The following is a 20,036-nucleotide window of genomic DNA, read 5'->3' as shown; positions in this document are numbered from 1 at the left end:
AGTACGATCATATGGGGTATCAAGAAAAATTCATGACTGGACTGAGCACTTTTAGGTAGGGAGGATGCAGCATATTGTCTTGGATGGACAGTCATCTTCAGGTGTAGAAGTAACTTCAGGCTTGCCCCAGGGAAGTGTGTTGGGACCCTTGCTATTCACGCCATATATCAATGACTTTGCAGATAATATTAATAGTGCTCCATAACATTTCAGGGATGCAGACACATAAATTCGACTTCAGAAGATGGCTGGATGGTATTCAGCTGAAATATTAAAAAAAGATGTCGAATTTATGTGGCTGCTGCACACCTGAAGTGTTATGGATCAGTCTTTGCACCACAAAAATATGAAGATGCACAATATTAGTAGTGACCTCCATCTTTTTGCAGGTGAAGCAATTATCTATGATGAAGTACTGTCTGAAAGAAGCTGCATAAATATTCAGTCAAATCTTGATAAGATTTCAAAGTGGTGCAAAGATTGACAACTTACCTTAAATGTTTGGAAATATAAAATTGTGCACTTTACAAAATGAAAAAATGTAGCATCCTATGACTATAATATCAATGAGTCACCATTGGAATCAGCCAACTCGTACAAATAACTGGGTGCAACATTTTGTAGGGATATGAAATGAAATGATCATATAGGCTCAGTTGTGGGTAAAGCACATGGCAGACTTTGGTTTATTAGTAGAATACTTGGGAAGTGCAATTGGTCTGCAAAGAAGATTGCTTACAAATTACTTGTGCAACCGGTTCTAGAATATTGCTCTAGTGTACCAAATAGGACTAACCGGTGGTGTCGAATGTGTATAGAGAAGGGCAGCACGAATCGTCACATGTTTGTTTGATCCATGGCAGAGCATCACAGAGACACTGAAGGAACTGAACTGAGACTCTTGAAGCTAGACGTAAATTATCCTGAGAAAGCCTATTAATGAAGTTTTAAGAATTGCCTTTAAATGATGCTTCTAGAAATATATTACATCCCCCTATGTATTGCTCACATAGGGATCATGGGAATAAGATTAGGGTAATTACTACACACATAGAATCCTTCAAGCAATCATTCTTCCCACACTCCATATGTAAATCGAACATGAAGAAAACCTGATAACTGATACAATGAGACGTACCATCTGCCATGCAGCTCATGGTGGTTTGCAGAGCTTAAATGTAGATGTAGATGTAGGTCAAAAAGAGGTGAATAACACGTATTGAAATATTTTGTCCCTGACCTACTGATATAAAATTCCTAACAGATAGCAAGAATAAATTTGAAAAATTGATAAAAATGTTTATTCTGGGTAACTCTTCCTGTTCTAAGAAAATGTTTTATATTGATAATGGCAGTTCATGTGGTGTAAAAGGATTATATATGCATTATGGTTATTAAACTAGATGTCTTATTATTGTGATCTGCTCATCTGTATATGATTAGCATGCAGAAATTTTTAATATGAACTATCTTAAATAGCCTACAAAGTGACTTTATGACTTAATGTTATTACTGTTGTTTTGTTGTGAACAAACTGCGGCATTTAGGAGGATGTTACAAGAATAACTGTAGTGTCAGACTAGATGAAGAGTCAATACACAAATAAAAATTATTAATTGTTCATATATAAGATTATTCTTGCCAAGTAACATAGGATGTACTTTTTCAATTCTAACATTAAAGTTTTTTTTCCTGTTTAACTGAACTTCTGAGAAAACTAGACACATTGCACAAGTATGTAAAAGCTTTTCTTTTGTGAAACAGGGTGCAGTTTCGCTGAAAGAATGTATAGCAAACCCAGACGTGGCCCTGTGCCGTGGTGTACTTGAACCACTTGGGTGCTTACGTCGTGCAGGAAAGCTCACTGGTGAGAGCTGCCTAGTATTAGTTGATGCACTGTGTGAGGCTGAGTACCACAGGCCAGACCATGGTGACACTCTAGCTTCTTTTCTTGCACGTCGTTGCGCTGACTTCCCACCGTGGCTGAAGCTGGTTGTGACTGTTCGCACTCAGCTTCAAGAAGCTGTAGCACAACTGCCATTTCGTGTTATTAGGTATGTATCATTATTATGTCAATATTGTTGTGTTACATGTTAAGTAGTTTGTTGTATCTCTATTGTACTATGATCCATGAAACTTACTGTGATTAAACAAATTTTAATAAAAGGAAATGCTTAACTTCTTTCGTATGTAAAGTAAATTTTGAAATGATATTGGTTAAGGTGTGATTTTGCGAACTTTGTTTAAAAAATTATATCACTATTCTGTATTTCAGCCTGGATAAAGTTGACAGGAATGAGAATTTGCAGAAAGATCTCCTGGATTACATAAACTTTCGACTTAGTAACAGTCCAAGTATCCAGAGCAATGTAGCTTCAACTTCTGGAAAGCTTGATGGTGGTAGTGTAGGAGGCTCTCAGTTCCGATTTGCTCAGCACCTCCTCTCTTTGAGTCGTGGTTCCTTTCTTTTTGCTAAACTTACACTTGATCTGCTTGAGAGGGGCCACTTGGTTGTGAAGTCATCAGGCTATAAGGTAATGTCCGGTCTTGACTATAGTCTTTCTATAGTGTCAATATACAGTTCTTTAATGTGAATGTAAAATCACAATTGAATATAAAAACAAAACGTAGCTCCAGATACTTGCTTAATGGATTTATTTTTATTATTACATTATGGTGTCTTGGTCAGTTGTTTCAGAGTGAGTTAACTGTGAAAGTTGCCAGCAGCATCATATCATGTTTTGGTTGAAATTAGTCCTTTGAGGAAATCCCATATGTTTAAACATTAAGTTACTGTATTATATTATTGTTATTCACAGTTGTTAAAATGAGCACTGTTATGTGTATTAGAAAAAATGGAATTTTGATTCCTTGTTTAGCTTTCAGCCCCTTACTTCTGCTTTGTTAGGAGAAAGTTGAAAATAGGAGGAAGAAAATGAAAATATGGATACAGCCACTGGAGGGAAGCAAAAACATGTTTCATCTTGAATCCTGAAGGATGCTAGGTGTAAATTTATAAATTTAAGGAGTGGGGAGAGAAAGCAAGAAAAATAAACACTGCTATATGTTTTTGACATCTCTAGTACTAGGTAGTTTTTGTATACTTGCGTATAATATGATAATGGAAAATAATAGAAAATTTGCAAACTATAAAATTTGAGGTTAGGGCTATCTCTACACTGAATGATGTTTACTTGTTGAAAATCTTATTAGTCACTTGAACTTTAACTTTATCCTTCTATTGTGTTATTTAACTAACTTGAGTTGATTTTGAAAATAAAAATCTGCATGCTAATTTTATGAAATGTCATTATTATTGTTACAGGTGCTGCCGGTATCCCTGGCACAAATATTTTTGTTGCATTTTAATCTTCGTTTCCCAACGCTTCGGTCTTTTGAGAAAGTTGCTCCAATACTTAGTGTATGCCTCGCTGCCCTTTATCCTCTGACACTTTTAGAGATTTACTATTCTGTTAACGCACTTTACACTGAAGAGTTCCTGCCATGGGATGAGTTCCACCAGAGGTTCAAGGTAATTCAGTTTACAATAAATTAGTCAAAAATGTCATGTACCATATTTACATCATATTCTGTTATATAGCTGTTAGTTTAAGTTCTTTACAATAGTGTCATTTTCATTGTCGAAATAATGCTGTAGAGGTGACGTGATTCATGTACGTAATTAACATTGGATATGAACTTTTTGGAACATAAATTGTGTGTAAGATTTAGGTTTGTGGATGTGATAACTCATGTATGGCTGTCCATCTATAAAACTCTTATAATGTGAAATTATTGAAAGCCTTTATACATTTAAATTCCAATTAAGTTGTCGCCACCTAAAATAAGAATCACAGCTATGAAAATTGTCCTTTTTTGGACTTTTGGGCTATTCTGGAAACCTTAATGTTTTCTTTCCCACTTTGTTTGTCTGATCTATTTTAATTACATATTTCCATTCCAATTAAATAGAATTAGTTATGTTTCTTAAATGATTTGTGAAAACCTGATAAGTAGTCAAAACATTCAATCACAGTGCATAATGCTTATTTATTATTTCCACAGTTGTTATCAGGATTCCTGGTGAAACGTCTGGACAACACGTACATGTTTTTCCATCCTTCTTTCCGGGAATGGTTGGTTCGCCGTGATGAGTGTGAGAGCTCCAAGTTTGTGGTTGACCTTAGAATGGGGCATGCGGGAATTGCATTCCGTCTGTCACGAGTTCAGGCACCATTAGATCCAGAAAAAACACTCGAACTGGGCCATCATGTGCTGAAGGCACACCTGTATAAAAATATGACATTGCACCGTTATTCATCAAGAGATCTCCAGGCACACTGGGTGGCTGTAAGCTCGTCTGATGTATCAGCTGCTCTGTGCTGTATGCGCAATATCTACAGTCCAAATGTAAAGGTAAGAACTGAAAATCCAAATTATTTTGTGATGGCAAGAACATCTTATGCCTTCCTGTGGCATCATTATAGGTTACTCACACAGATGTATAGAATTATAGTTTTATTCAGAAAAAAAGTATTAAGGAACAGCATACTAATGAAATTTTCAACTAAACAGAGGTTGTGTAATCTAAATGAAATATTTTACTGTGTTCATTTCAGGTATCACGACTGCTGCTTCTTGCGGGTGCAGACCCTAACTATGTGACAGAATTCCTTGGTAATGCACCAGCTCTGTGTCTATATGCTCATGAGGGTGCAATCTCAATGGTCAGTCTTCTTCTTGAATTTGGTGCAGATCCTGATCTCACAAACAGTCAGGTAATATTTCAATGGGAAATGGCATACAATTTTGATATAATAATGCAGCATTTTTGTAGCCTCGACCCCCCCCCCCCCCCCAGTCTCCTTCACCATCCACCTGCAGATTACTGTCTCACTATCTGTGTTTCATTTCACTTCCATCACTTGTCATTCTCTACCTATGCCTTACTCCACTCTTCCAGTCACCACCAAAGAGAAAGAGTACGTGTTTTAATGTATAGTGTTACATATTGTTGGTTTCTGGTAGTCAAAAAGGAACTCCAAACACCCTATGGGACTTAACATACTATAGAGACAAATTAATATTTATATGTGAAGCTCATTAGGGAATACAAGACTTCATATTATTTGCATTTGGGGGAAAAACAGGTTTAAAGCAGCAGAGCTTTTCTCCAAAGAACTCTGAAACATACCACAGGGCATTTTGGTCAGAAGACTGTAACATATGTTGTGCTAATCATAGCGTGTAGGCTTTCACGGCCGGCGTCTTCAGTAATTAAAACTTCTGGGCTCGTAGACTCACCTCAGATGATGTTGCCCGCAGCTGGCAACGAAACGTCAGGGAGAAGTATTTCTACTATTGGACCACGGCCTCTTAGCCCGGAAGTTTTAATTACTGATATGTTGTGCTAGTTTGTATTACCATGCAGTTGTTGTGAACTTACACAGAACCTGTTATCTCTTAGGGAAGAACAGCACTCTCTCTGGCTTCTACAAGGGGTCATCTGGAGGTTGTACAGCTGTTAACTGCGGCAGGAGCAGGACCAGGGCGTGCTGACACTGCAGGACGATGCCCTCTGGTGCATGCTGCACGTCATGGTTGTCATGATATTGTTTCACATCTTCTGTCTTGTGACTGGGTTCTACACAGTCGTGGGGATGAAGTCCCGCTAGGGGAAGCAGCACAGCAAGCCCTTGTAGCTGCTGCTGCTCAGGGGCATGTTGAGGTGAGTACTCTTACTATAAGAGTAATATCATTTTGTCCACCCGAGATGGCATGATTATTCAGTTCTGGCATGTTTTACCAAATCAGATTAACCCTCCTCATGGAAATTAGAAATGATGACTATGTAGGGCCACATACTGAAATACAGATTAACCCTCCACATGGAAATTAGAAATGGTGACTATGTAGGGACACATACTGAAATATTTCAAGGGGCATTGGTAGACAGTAGCAAGGAAAACCATGGTCCAGTGTGGTCAGACAATCTTTTGAATTTAGATTGAAATTACAAGAGCTAATTGGACCTCCCAAGCAGATTTATTTATTTATTTATTTATTTATTTTTATTTCATTTTATATTCCATAGATCCTGGTAGCAAGTGAGTCGCAAGGATATGGAACATGTCAAATTCTACATAGTTTAAATATAACTTGTATAGATACAATAAAAAGATACAAAGTAAATAAAAAACAACTAACCAACAGCACAATCAATTAACAGAAAATTGTGTTTCACATGTTAAGGATAAGTAATATACTTATGATATGGAATGTGTCAGATTGTACACAGTTGAAAAATATCTTTCATAAATAAAAGATACAATATAAATAAGACATCAGCTAAACAACAGCACATTCAGTTAACAGAACATTTTTGTTTCACATATTAAGAATGTGAAATATGTACAGGACTCAAGATAAACTAACTATTCCAAAGGAAATACAGGAGTGCCAATAAATAATATTGATATGCCAATGATATTATTCAAAATAAAATTAATTATACTAATTATTAATTATACTTACAAATTTAGTAAGTGTTGCTCTGCAGTATGGAGCATGGTTTGAGTGCAGTGGAAGGGGGACGTGTCTGGCGGTGAAGGAGATGGCAGTAATGTGATGGGAATGTCCACCTCTGGAAGATGTTGCGACAGGGACCACACTTGGAGGTTTACATGGAACTCCTGTAGGTGGTGTGGGCAGAGGAGGTGTCGGCCTGCGCATGAGGATGGAGCAGTGTGGGGAGGGAGTGTGTCTCCCGCGTGATCGGCTGGCAGCATTCGAACTGTAACCCTTCCTATGCGGGTTACCATAGCTCGGAGGAGCGTGTGGTTTACCCCGTGTGGGAAATGGCAGGAGGTGGTGATCAGCTGATGACCCAGGTCCCCGGTTGGTTGGGGCGAGTTGTTTTTCAGCAGGATGAGATGTGGTTGTCATCGATGAGGATGGTGACATCCTTCACAAATTTGGGTGGGACATCAGTTTGCAGAACCACTGGAAGGGGTAGGGGGAAGGCGATAGAGAGGGCGAGAACTCGAGGAACATCAGGGTTATCACTGTGGGATTTCTGTTGGGTTGTAGCCCAAAGAAACACATTCATTTCTGTAAGAACTGGTATATTTCATACAGATCTCCACATTACAACAAATCGTACAGCCAGCTGACCAAGCAAGATGGCATGGGCCATTAGGATACGTAGTCAAAGAACTTGCAATGGCGGAGATATGTAGTTTGTAGTGGTCAACGCCACATGCATATGTGCAGTCGTTTACGATGAGTCATGACTTTTAATATTGTTACACCAGTCACAATATTCATAAGTATAAATGAAAGGGTGTAGAAAATGAATTGAAACTGATGCGCAATTTTCTTTTTTTTAACGGAATACTTCATACATGTTTTCCTCTTTTCCATCCTGTCTGTTGGTATGCCTCTAACATGTCATACATTAAATTCACCAATATTTGAGATTTAGTAAGCATTTCTGCCAAAATCCAATTGCACTGAATCCAAGTATTCCTCCTTTCAAAATGTCATGCAGAGACATAGTTCTTGATCTAACAGACTCTGAATGTTCCTACTTGAAATTATCCTTGCCACAAAAGTACTGTGTTTGCTGTGAGTAATTACCTTTGGTACTGGTCTCAACAGGCTCTCCTTCCAAAAAAGCATTTTCTTCAAAAGTAGCACCCTATGCTTCCTGGTGACCGTCAGCTACTACAGAATCAGCATCAGAATCATAAAAAATGTTGTCATCATTCCCACTTTCCCCTTCACCTATATCATATAACTGCTGTTGCATCCAAGCTTCAAAATTTGGTTCAACTGCAGACATCTCACTCCTCTTACAAAGTCACTGCATGCTGTAGCTAAAAAGTAACATAAATTCATACATGTAATAAAGTGATATAAAATAAGGAAATCTGAAACAGCAATTGAAAGCAAATATGTAGTAATTAGAAACATGTGATGTATTGGACTTTGCCAATTATGACATGTAATGCAAAACATGTGATCAGACAGGAGGCACCCAGTTTCGTGCTCACTTCTAATAATATACTTTATTATTAGATTGACAAAGTCATGCTGATCGTTGAATGTTGCTTTATGTGCAGCATGTTTCAGTAAAAGATACTGAAAAAGAAAGACCACAGTAGTTTGCAGTGCTACCACACTCAATGTTTAAAATGAATAATGGAGCTGAGAGACCGATGTTTTCGCGTTAAGGATTAAGCAATGATAGTCAGAGATGTCAGTTTTGTGCAATACTATTCTCTGCTGTAGATTCCACTCAAGTATTTCTTGTAACTATTTTAATAAATTGGAAATTATACGAAGAATGACTGCATAATTTGCATATTTTTATCTCACTTTTAATATACTGCCATCTAAACATTAAGATATCAGTTACTGTGCATGGTTAATTTTGTTTCTTGTCATGTAACATTATGTATTTTATCAGATTGTAGAGAACCTGTTGGACATGCCAGAAGTAAATGCAGATACTCCAGATTCACTGACTGGGGAGACAGCTCTCACAGTAGCAGCAGCTAATGGCTGCCATTCTGTGTGCACTGTCCTTATAGCAAGAGGTGCCAGTATATCTGCAGTTAACAATAAGGTAAAAAAAGTTGATTTTTTATGTAAATTTTTATCTCCCTTGACTGTAGCAAAGTTAACTACATATACATAACTTTTTAAGATCATCAATAATGGGAGTCATTTGAGACAATATATGTGCTTTACTGTGTTGTCAAAATAAAAAACTGAAAACTTTGTTTACATGCATTATGTCATGGCTTCAAGATCTGGATTGGACATTGGGATCTTCTTCCTTTTCCTGAAACATTTCTCCTGATGCAGGTCATTCACAGAGCATCTTTCAGTCACCTCTTTTCTCCCCATCCATCATTCAGCATTTCCTACCACTACAATCCTCTTCAATTCACATCACCCTTCAACGAGTTTCTCCATCTTGTTCCTAGTCTTCCTATTGGTTTTCTTCTAGATTCTGGCAGTTCCAAAGTGCTTCTTGCTAGTCTTTCTTTTCCCATTATTTTAACATGGCCAAACTATTTCAGCCTATTTCTCTCCATAGTTCTTTTAGGGGATTTATCTTGTCCTGGCCTTTCTCCTCTTACCCAGGATCCCTCATAAAAAGCGAATCTCTGTTGCTTGTATTCTTCTCAGATTTGCCTTTGTCCGGGTAGAACATTCTGATCCATAGGTCAAAACTGGTAGATAACATGATGTGTATATCATGATCTTTGCTTTGGCGGGTATTTTACAACTCCTAATCACATCTGATATACAATAATAAAATCTTGGGCAATTTTGTATCCTCTCCGAAATTTCTTCCTCGATGTTTCCTTCCTTGGTTCGCTTACTTTCTAGATATTTGAATGCAACTACTTCTTTAATAACTTTTCCATTACAACTTACATTTTTTTTTAGTTTTCCCTACTGATTTTCATTACCTCACTTTTTGTTAAGTTCATTTCCACATCATCTTCTTCAATAACAGTTCAAATCTTGTAACAAAGTGCTACTTAAAGGAAGAGCAATAATGACAATGTGTCACTTAAAAATATACATCGAATCTTAGGTTGGAGAACTATTAGTTCATGCTTCAAGGAAAAAGGGGGATAGGATGGGGGAGATTAGACAGGGTGGAGTTTTGCCTCCTGAAGGAAAGTTTATTTTCAGTTTTATACCTTTCTCAAGTTAATTTTCTTTTTGATACAAAACATTAAATATTAGGCCTCAAAAGTGAGATTTCACAACTAACAGTTGTGTGTAAAAGAAACTGCGTAGAAAAATATCAGAGTGCTGAAGAGTAAAGTATTTCATACAGTAGGGTACATTCTGCAAGTGTTTTAGATAGACACTCACCTTGTGCTTTTGTTTTTTGGTTAGTTTTGTGGTGATCATACCTTTATCACAATTCTTCCTCTAACTTTATAAGCCTAATATTAATAAATTATATCAAAAGGAATATTTATTTCGGAAAACTATAAGATACACTGGCCAAGAGACAAAATTCTAGTACTGCTGATTGAACACATTTAAAAATGAAAAGAGTGTTTCTAGTTTACAGAACTATTAGTTCCTTTCTTGTGGAGAAAAGAAGGGTAGGTTTGCAAAACATGGTGGGACAGGCTGGCCTCAGACCCTAGAATGAGAAGGACTCAACTAAACAATGTTTTTGCACAAATTAGTAAATTGTAGATGCTTTCAGGAGTGCTCTTTTCTTGCTGTTTTAAATTTTACCCAGTAGTTGTAGGTAGTGACAGTGAGGTGAACAAGGAGTATTCAGTTCATTGAGGCTATGAGTCAGTGGCCCCTGTGGCAATGTATAACTGTAGTATATTATGTTTATTAAGTTGATATTGTAAACAATTGAGGTTAATAACTGGATTGGGCAGCTCATTCAACTGAAAAGAGAAATCACTGATCCTTTTCTGAGATTGCCTGGGATTGTCAGAGCAGAATAGACATTTGTTGTTGTTGTTGTTGTTGTTGTGGTCTTCAGGCCACAGACCGGTTTGATGCAGCTCTCCATGCTACTCTATCCTGTGCAAGCTTCTTCATCTCCCAGTACTTACTGCAACCTACATGCTTCTGAATCTGCTTAGTGTATTCATCTCTTGGTCTCCCTCTACGACTTTTACCCTCCATGCTGCCCTCAAATACTAAATTGGTGATCCCTTGATGCCTCAGAACATGTCCTACCAACCGATCCCTTCTTCTAGTCAAGCTGTGCCACAAATTTCTCTTCTCCCTAAATCTATGGCTACCCATCCAATCTTCAGCATTCGAGCAGACATTAATGACTGTAATTGCATTGAGATCAGTTTATGAAAATGTGCAGCAAGGGGAATAAAGCTGCAGAGTGATTACTAGTTAAAAAAGACTTATTGATGATTAATGAGATTGATAAAGAAAAGGAAATTGCGGGGAACATGTTTTTCTTTTGATAAAAACGATATAATAATACAAATGCCTCTCTTATTCAGTGAATTGATACTTTTGCTGTTAAATTATTTACATTCTGCTAGAACTTTCCATTACCATAAAATAATATAAACCAATGAAGATTCATTTAAGAAGGTAGGTATGTTAATGTACTTGTAGTTTCATCACCTGGAGCCAAGTGCCAGTGACACACTAAGTAATTCATGACTGCAAGCTCTCAATTTGCAATGCACTGTGGCAGTCAGGCTACTGAACAAACTTGGCCCTTAAGCATCAAGGTGTTAACTAACACGACCAAGTTAAAACATAAATTACTGTTACTCCTTGGTGAATGTTTGGTGCTTATCTTGCAGCTGAAATGCATCGTATGACATGTAAGAAAAGTAACGGTGCATGATTACTGATCTAATTTAATATTTTCAAAATCGTTATAGGTACAGAAAGCTGGCTAAAGCCTGAAATAAGTTCTGCAGAAATTTTTATGAAGTCTCAGATGGTGTTTAGGAAAGATAGATTAGGCAGAATTGGTGTTGGAGTGTTTGTGTCTGTCAGTAGTGGCTTATCTTGTAGTGAAGTCGAAGTAGATACTACGTGCAAATTGCTATTGGTGGAGGTTATACTTAACAGCCGAACTAAGTTAATAATTGGCTCCTTCTACCGACCCCCAGACTCCGATGATATAGTTGCTGAACAGTTCAGAGAAAATTTGAGTCTCGTAACAAATAAATACCCCACTCATACGATTATAGTTGGTGGGGACTTCAACCTTCCCTCGATATGTTGGCAAAAATACTTGTTCAAAACCGGTGGTAGGCAGAAAACGTCTTCCGAGATTGTCCTAAATGCTTTCTCCGAAAATTATTTCGAGCAGTTAGTCCACGAACCCACCGATAGATCTGTACCTACAGATTGGAAAATTGTGCAGGTCGCACCAGTGTTTAAGAAGGGTAGTAGGAGTAATCCATCGAACTACAGACCTATATCATTGATGTCGGTTTGCAGTAGGGTTTTGGAGCATATACTGTATTCAAACATTATGAATCACCTCTAAGGGAACGATCTATTGATACGTAATCAGCATGGTTTCAGAAAACATCGTTCTTGTGCACGCAGCTAGCTCGTTATTCGCACGAAGTAATGGCCGCTATCGACAGGTGATCTCGAGTTGATTCCATATTTCTAGATTTCCGGAAAGCTTTTGACACCGTTCCTCACAAGCGACTCCTAATCAAGCTGCGGGCCTATGCGGTATCGTCTCACTTGTGCGACTGGGTTCATGATTTCCTGTCAGGAAGGTCACAGTTTGTAGTAATAGACTGCAAATCATAGAGTAAAACTGAAGTGATATCAGGTGTTCTCCAGGGAAGCGTCCTGGGACCTCTGCTGTTCCTGATCTACATAAATGACCTAGGTGACAATCTGAGCAGTTCTCTTAGGTTGTTCGCAGATGATGCTGTAATTTACCGTCTAGTAAGGTAATCCGAAGACCAGTATAAGTTGCAAAACGATTTAGAAAAGATTGCTGTATGGTGTGGCAGGTGGCAGTTGACACTAAATAATGAAAAGTGTGAGGTGATCCACATGAGTTCCAAAAGAAATCCGTTGGAATTCGATTACTCAATAAATAGTACAATTCTCAAGGCTGTCAATTCAACTAAGTACGTGGGTGTTAAAATTACGAACAACTTCAGTTGGAAAGACCACATAGAAAATATTGTGGGGAAGGTGAGCCAAAGGTTGCGTTTCATTGGCAGGACACTTAGAAGATGCAACAAGTCCACTAAAGAGACAGCTTACACTACACTCGTTCGTCCTCTGTTAGAATATTGCTGCACGGTGTGGGATCCTTACCAGGTGGGATTGACGGAGGACATCGAAAGGGTGCAAAAAAGGGCAGGTCGTTTTGTATTATCACGTAATAGGGGAGAGAGTGTGGCAGATATGATATGCGAGTTGGGATGGAAGTCATTAAAGCAAAGACGTTTTTCGTCGCGGCGAGATCTATTTACGAAATTTCAGTCACCAACTTTCTCTTCCGAATGTGAAAATATTTTGTTGAGCCCAACCTACATAGGTAGGAATGATCATCAAAATAAAATAAGAGAAATCAGAGCTCGAACAGAAAGGTTTAAGTGTTCGTTTTTCCCGCGTGCTGGTGGTGGTGGTTAGTGTTTTAACGTCCCGTCGACAACGAGGTCATTAGAGACGGAGCGCAAGCTCGGGTTAGGGAAGGATTGGGAAGGAAGTCGGCCGTGCCCTTTCAAAGGAACCATCCCGGCATTTGCCTGAAACGATTTAGGGAAATCACGGAAAACCTAAATCAGGATGGCCGGAGACGGGATTGAACCGTCGTCCTCCCGAATGCGAGTCCAGTGTGCTACCACTGCGCCACCTTGCTCGGTCTCCCGCGTGCTGTTCGGGAGTTGAATGGTAGAGAGATAGTATGATTATGGTTCGATGAACCCTCTGCCAAGCACTTAAATGTGAATTGCAGAGTAATCATGTAGATGTAGATGTAGATTATCTTCTATGGAAGCTAAAGTAAAGAATACAATTTCAAGAATAGGAGAGCTCAATAAAAATCTGACATCTTCCCATTTCACTATATAGTTTTCATCATTCATCTTTTATTAAAATTTCTGAACAAATTCTTCTGTATCTAGCTGTTGTGCAAAGATAGACCAGACATGAAAATTACCAATACAAGTTTTACCTCTTTTCGTTCATACATATTCTGTGTGTTTTTATTATTTTATGTGATTCTTTATCACCTCTACATTTCATTTAGGAGAACTGCATACAAAACATTTGTCGACATTTTCTGACTCGATGCTTTCAACAGGAGCTTAGCCCACTGTTGGTGGCAGTGAAGGAGGGCCATTGGGCAGTTGCTGAGCGTTTGCTGCAGCACCATGCACCACTGGAGCAGTGTGATCCTGCTGGCCGGACACCATTACTGGTTGCTGCTGCTGAGGGACATGTTTGTCTGATTGAACTGCTTCTTGACAGAGGTATGAATCCAAAAGTTACTAAACTTTACTTCTCTGATTAGGAACAATGGTTTTTCCCACAAGTCATCAAAAAATAACCCTGTGTTGCGGGAACAATTTAATCTGAAGTCTCGATAGTAATACATTCTGAAAATTGTGCTAAACAGAAAGCTCATTTGAGAGAATTGTAAAATTACAAGGAAACATAATGGCGTGCCATTAGATATCTTCAGAAGGTGGTAAGATTCGAAGTACTTATGATAGACATACATAAAAATGGGAAAAAATCCTCAATTTTGGATTAATTAGTTAGTAAGAATTGTACCATCCCTACTATCAATGTACTATCCTTGATCTCCTACTCTGATGCTCCCCCCCCCCCCCCCCTCCGCCCTCTGCCCCCATCCCTTTCATCTCTTAACAAAAGATCAGGCCATCTTAACTTGGTACTCTGAGTAATCTGCCCTTCCCCTGCAGTCTTCCCCCAGCTTATCACTCTTTCCTCCCTGACAAAGGACATAAACAGTACCAAAAGATGTTGTTGTTGTTGTTGCTCCATGCTACTCTATCCTGTGCAAGCTTCTTCATCTCCCAGTTCCTACTGCAACCTACGTCCTTCTGAATCTGCTTAGTGTATTCATCTCTTGGTCTCCCTCTATGATTTTTACCCTCCACGCTGCCCTCCAGTACTAAATTGGTGATCCCTTGAGGCCTCAAAATATGTCCTACCAACCGATCCCTTCTTCTAGGTAAGTTGTGCCACAAATTTCTCTTCTCCCCAATTCTAGTCAATACCTCCTTATTAGTTATGTAATCTACCCATCTAATCTTCAGCATTCTTCTGTAGCACCACATTTCTAAAGCTTCTATTCTCTTCTTCCCCAAACTATTTATTGTCCATGTTTCACTTCCATACACGGCTACACTCCGTACAAATACTTTCAGAAACGACTTCCTAACACTTAAATCTGTACTTGATGTTAACAAATTTCTCTTCTTCAGAAACGCTTTCCTTGCCATTGCCAATCTACATTTTATATCCTCTCTACTTTGACCATCATCAGTTATTTTGCTCCCCAAACTCCTTTACTACTTTAAGTGTCTCATTTCCTAATCTAATTCCCTCAGCATCGCCCGACTTAATTCGACTACAGTCCATTATCCTCGTTTTGCTTTTGTTGATGTTCATCTTATACCCTCCTTTCAAGACGCTGTCCATTCCGTTCAACTGCTCTTCCAGTCTCTGACAGAATTACAATGTCATTGGCAAACCTCAAAGTTTTTATTTCTTCTCCATGAATTTTAATACTTACTCTGAATTTTTCTTTTGTTTCCTTTACTGCTTGCTCAATATACAGATTGAATAACATCGGGGATAGGCTACAACCCTGTCTCACTCCCTTCCCAACCACTGCTTCCCTTTCACGTCCCTTGACTCTTATAACTGCCTTCTGGTTGCTGTACAAATTGTAAATAGCTATTCGCTCCCTGTATTTTCCCCCTTCCACCTTCAGAATTTGAAAGAGTCAATGTTGTCAAAAGCTTTCTCTAAGTCTACAAATGCTAGAAATGTAGGTTTGCCTTTCCTTAATCTTTCTTCTAAGATAAGTCGTAGGGTCAGTATTGCCTCACATGTTCCAAAATTTTTATGGAATCCAAACTGATCTTCCCTGAGGTCGGCTTCTACCAGTTTTTCCATTTGTCTGTAAAGAATTCTTGTTAGTATTTTGCAGCTGTAACTTATTAAACTGATAGTTTGGTAATTTTCACATCTGTCAACACCTGCTTTCTTTGGGATTGGAATTATTATATTCTTCTTGACATATGAGGGTATTTCGCCTGTCTCATACATCTTGCTCACTAGATGGTAAAGTTTTGTTAGGCCTGGTTTTCCCAAGGCTGTCAGTAGTTCTAATGGAATGTTGTCTACTCCCAGGGCCTTGTTTCGACTTAGGTCTTTCAGTGCTCTGTCAAACTCTTCACACAGTATGATATCTCCCATTTCATCTTCATCTACAGCCTCTTCCATTTCCATAATATTTGTCCTCTAGCCATCCCTGCTTAGCCAATTTTCACTTCCTGTCGATCTCATTTTTGAGACATTTGTATTCCTTTTTGCCTGCTTCATTTACTGCATTTTTGTATTTTCTCCTTTCATCAGTTAAATTCAATATTTCTACTGTTACCCAAGGATTTCTATTAGCCCTCATCCTTTTACCTACTTGATCCTCTGCTGCCTTTGCTACTTCATCCCTCAAAGCTACCCATTCTTCTTCTGCTTTATTTCTTTCCCCCATTCCTGTCAATCGTTCCCTTATGTTCTCCATGAAACACTGTACAACCTCTGGTTTAGTCAGTTTATGCAGGTCCCATCTCCCTAAATTCCCACCTTTTTGCAGTTTCTTCAGTTTTAATCTACAGTTCATAACCAATAGATTGTGTTCCAAGTCCACATCTGCCCCCGGAAACGTCTTACAATTTAAAACCTGGTTCCTAAATCTCTGTCTTATATAATCTATCTGACACCTTCCAGTATCTCTAGGTTTCTTCCATGTATACAACCTTCTTTTATGATTCTTGAACCAAGTGTTAGCTATGATTAAGTTATGCTCTGTGCAAAATTCTTCCTCTTTCATTTCTTACTCCCAATCCATATTGAGCTACTACGTTTCCTTCTCTTCCTTTTCCTGCTGTCGAATTCCTGTCACCCATGACTGTTAAATTTTCGTCTCCCTTCACTATCTGAATAATTTCTTTTATTTCATCATACATTTCATCAATCTCATCAATACCAAAAGACATGATAGTGTTTATGTTTGTCTGTGAACAGTACGTGGAATTTTTTCATCCGAAGGTAGGTTTTTGTCAACCTTTATGTTTTGGGAATATGTGATATGGCTAATAATAGATGAATATGATGATTGGGTTTTGAGTTTGGTAACATAGTTCCTTAATTTATATTTTCATATATGGAATGCAAAACAGGACAAAAAAAGAAACAAACAGAATTAATGTCTGTTCTAATGTCAGGGTACTACAGCAGTTTAACAGTTACCAATTATTAATACAGTGTACATATTCAGTTTCTCATCAGGTTGCCTTCCATTCAGAGGGCTGTTGCACTCAGCGACTGTTACATTGACTTGCAAATAATAGATTTGAGCTATCAGTCATCCTTTTTAAGTTTTTATTGGCAGATCTAGATTTCAGCTAGAAACTATCCATTCTCAATGCACTATCACTTTTGATCAATGCATGTAATGCCTGTTGGTCGAGCTTCATCCACAGTTCATTGAATAATCAGTTTCTGATATCTCATTTCCTTTTCAGTCTATATTTTAATAGTTCCACATCCCTGAAGATACTCCTTCATGATAGAATATACAGAACATAATTAATAAACAAATCAGTATGTAAGTAGTATAGCATTCAGTGTTTTGTTTATGTTGGTCTTCTAGGTGCCTGTCTCCTGAAGCAGGACCGTGAGGGCCTAACTGCACTAAGTTGGGCATGCTTACGTGGTAGAATACAGGCAGCACAATGCTTACTAGACCGAGGAGCTGCTGTCAACCATGCTGATAAGACAGGACGCACACCACTTGATCTTGCTGCCTTCCAGGGAAGTGCAGGTCTTGTTCAGGTATGTTAATATGTATTATTATTTCTGGTATCTCTCTCTTTATTACCACTAATACATCATATTGTATTTGACTCAAAGTCCATTTAATGTTAACAGTTTAGGTTCTTGATTTTGAAAGTGAACCCAAGTGAAAGTATCTTATGAAGAATTGAAGAAGGGTTTGGTCAATAGCTAGATTTATAATTTAATAAGTCATTAGCAGACTATAACATGAAAGGAAGGTTGCTAAGTAAACATCTTTCTTTTACTCCAGATACTTTGTTTTCCTCCATATTCCCCAGAACCCATCAAGATCTTAAAACCTTTGCAAATATCTATCAGGCTCTAAAACTGCTCTTGTCATACCAGATATTTACTGTGAGACATCTGCTTGATATCCTTGCATCGGATGATGTGTGCTACATAAAATCCACCATGAAATAATTTACACAGTATGCTATGGGTACATTTATGAGGAAAAGATGAAAATTTCTCTTCCTGGTACAGACGTTGCATTGAAATCAAAGACATATGTTGTGCAACAATGCTCAAAATTGAGAAACGGATGGCTAAAATAATTTGTGCTCTTAAAGGTGATTGAAATGTAGCACTTCATGAAACTACAGTTAAAAAGTACTAAATGTGTTATTGCAAGAATTAACAATTGAAGGTGGATGAAACACATAATGCCATAGGCGTATGACAAGAAACTTTCCATTTCTGATGAGCTATGTGACAGATTTGTACAAGATGGGAGCTACATTTGCTGAATGTTTTATGTGAAAAAGAGATTCTTCGTTGTTTTCTTGACCGTTTAAAAAAAGAAACCAACTGATTTAGTGTTCTGTAATGTGGGTCTTTCATATCACACAAGAAATAAAAACAGCAATCGAGCAATGAGTGGGAGCTACAGCTATGCATCAAGAAAAGGCGACTTGATTTCATGTAACATAAAAGTCATGGTTGGTGTTCTTTTGGCATGCGAAAGGGATTCTTTTTGCAAAGGGTAGAACTATAACTGAGGAATACTATGCAGATCTGAACCAACTGAATGAAGAAATATGCAAGAAGAGTCCTGGTTTATAAAAGACGGTTTACAATTTACTCTCTCACCGTAAAAACTTATACCTTGTCTGTGTACTCCATTTTTCACATTTCTCTATTCCCTTAGCAACCTTAATCATGTCTTTTTCTTTTCTGTCTGTGTGACTTCCTTTATCACTTTTGGTCTTAACCAGTGTCACTTACTTCCTCACTCACTGTCTATTGAATTTTTTTATTAAAAATTATTGTCATTATTTGAAACAGGTAGGTAGTCATATAAATGATTCTGATGATAAGAAAATGATTGTCAAATTTTCAGCTTCTATAAGCTAATTTTCTATCTTTCTACCAGAAGCAGTACTAGAAAGAAGGAATCAGTTTTTATAAATAATAAAAATCATTCATTGGAAATGAGTGGAAAGACAGAGAGTAAATATCATTTGCAAGGAATGTTTAGTGAACTGTAAATCACAAAGTCTGGCAGCCTTCTACAGTTGTTACTGAATCCTGTTTTTTGGCTGGCCCCTCTCCATGCTATTTATGAGAATTCTATCTTTTGTACTTAATAAATTTTCTTATATTATAAACTATTCTCTGTTGCAGCTGTTGATGGAAAAAGGGGCAATAATAGAACATGTTGACATCAACGGAATGCGCCCATTGGATAGAGCAGTTGGATGTCGAAATACACAAGTGGTTCACTGTTTTCTGAGGAAGGGGGCAAAACTGGGACCAGCAACATGGGCAATGGCAGCTGGCAAGCCAGAGATATTGTAAGTAACTTTGTGCTTATTTTGTTCACACACACACACACACACACACACACACACACACACACAAACTAAAAGTATTGATGATAATTTAATACTTGATAAGGCTTTAAGAAATCCTACAAATAAATGTCAAAGTGTGTTAAAAACAGAGTAAATAAAATAGATATGATTCATAAGTTATTCAAATAGTTAAGAATAATGTTATGGTAACTGTAAGATGAGATGTTAACCATTTACATTTTAGTTGAAGGTAGAGGGGCATGGCTTCATTGGAACTCACTAACTAGACGGTGTCCCTTTCTAGATCTATTAAATTGATGAGCTATTGATGTTATTCTCATAATGTTGTGTAGAGATAAGCAATTTAAATGGTGAGCAGAATATGGGGTAGAAGATGAGGTACTACAAATTAGAAAAATATTATTTCAAACTGAGACACTGCAATTGGATTCAAGAAAGGTGCAAATATACCTGGCATGTATGCCCAAGGACATGAAGACAAACTATATAGATGATAGTCTTGAAAGGCAAAGAAGGGAAGTAACAGTATTAACAAACAAGTGGGCCTGTTGTGAGCATGGGAGTTGAAATGAAGTGAAAAGGTAAAAAAGAGAGAGAAAACAAATG

The 20,036-nt window shown here is 37.9% G+C and overlaps 1 protein-coding gene across 4 annotated transcripts in view; it reads left to right on the top strand.

The window, feature by feature from the left end:
- LOC126480876 (protein TANC2) overlaps window positions 1-20,036 on the top strand; it is a 655,944-nt gene that overhangs the window by 616,990 nt on the left and 18,918 nt on the right. For all 4 annotated transcript variants that reach the window (XM_050104258.1, XM_050104255.1, XM_050104256.1 and 1 more), the window contains 10 exons: window positions 1,765-2,054; window positions 2,276-2,534; window positions 3,326-3,532; window positions 4,066-4,416; window positions 4,620-4,778; window positions 5,468-5,728; window positions 8,471-8,629; window positions 13,826-13,994; window positions 17,432-17,613; window positions 19,240-19,409. In XM_050104258.1, coding sequence (XP_049960215.1) covers window positions 1,765-2,054; window positions 2,276-2,534; window positions 3,326-3,532; window positions 4,066-4,416; window positions 4,620-4,778; window positions 5,468-5,728; window positions 8,471-8,629; window positions 13,826-13,994; window positions 17,432-17,613; window positions 19,240-19,409 — 2,207 coding nt within the window. The remainder of the gene's footprint in view (window positions 1-1,764; window positions 2,055-2,275; window positions 2,535-3,325; window positions 3,533-4,065; window positions 4,417-4,619; window positions 4,779-5,467; window positions 5,729-8,470; window positions 8,630-13,825; window positions 13,995-17,431; window positions 17,614-19,239; window positions 19,410-20,036) is intronic.

This window comes from Schistocerca serialis, chromosome 5 (assembly GCF_023864345.2).
Source record: "Schistocerca serialis cubense isolate TAMUIC-IGC-003099 chromosome 5, iqSchSeri2.2, whole genome shotgun sequence".
NCBI lineage: Eukaryota > Metazoa > Arthropoda > Insecta > Orthoptera > Acrididae > Schistocerca > Schistocerca serialis.
This window is presented reverse-complemented; position numbering and strand designations above follow the sequence as displayed.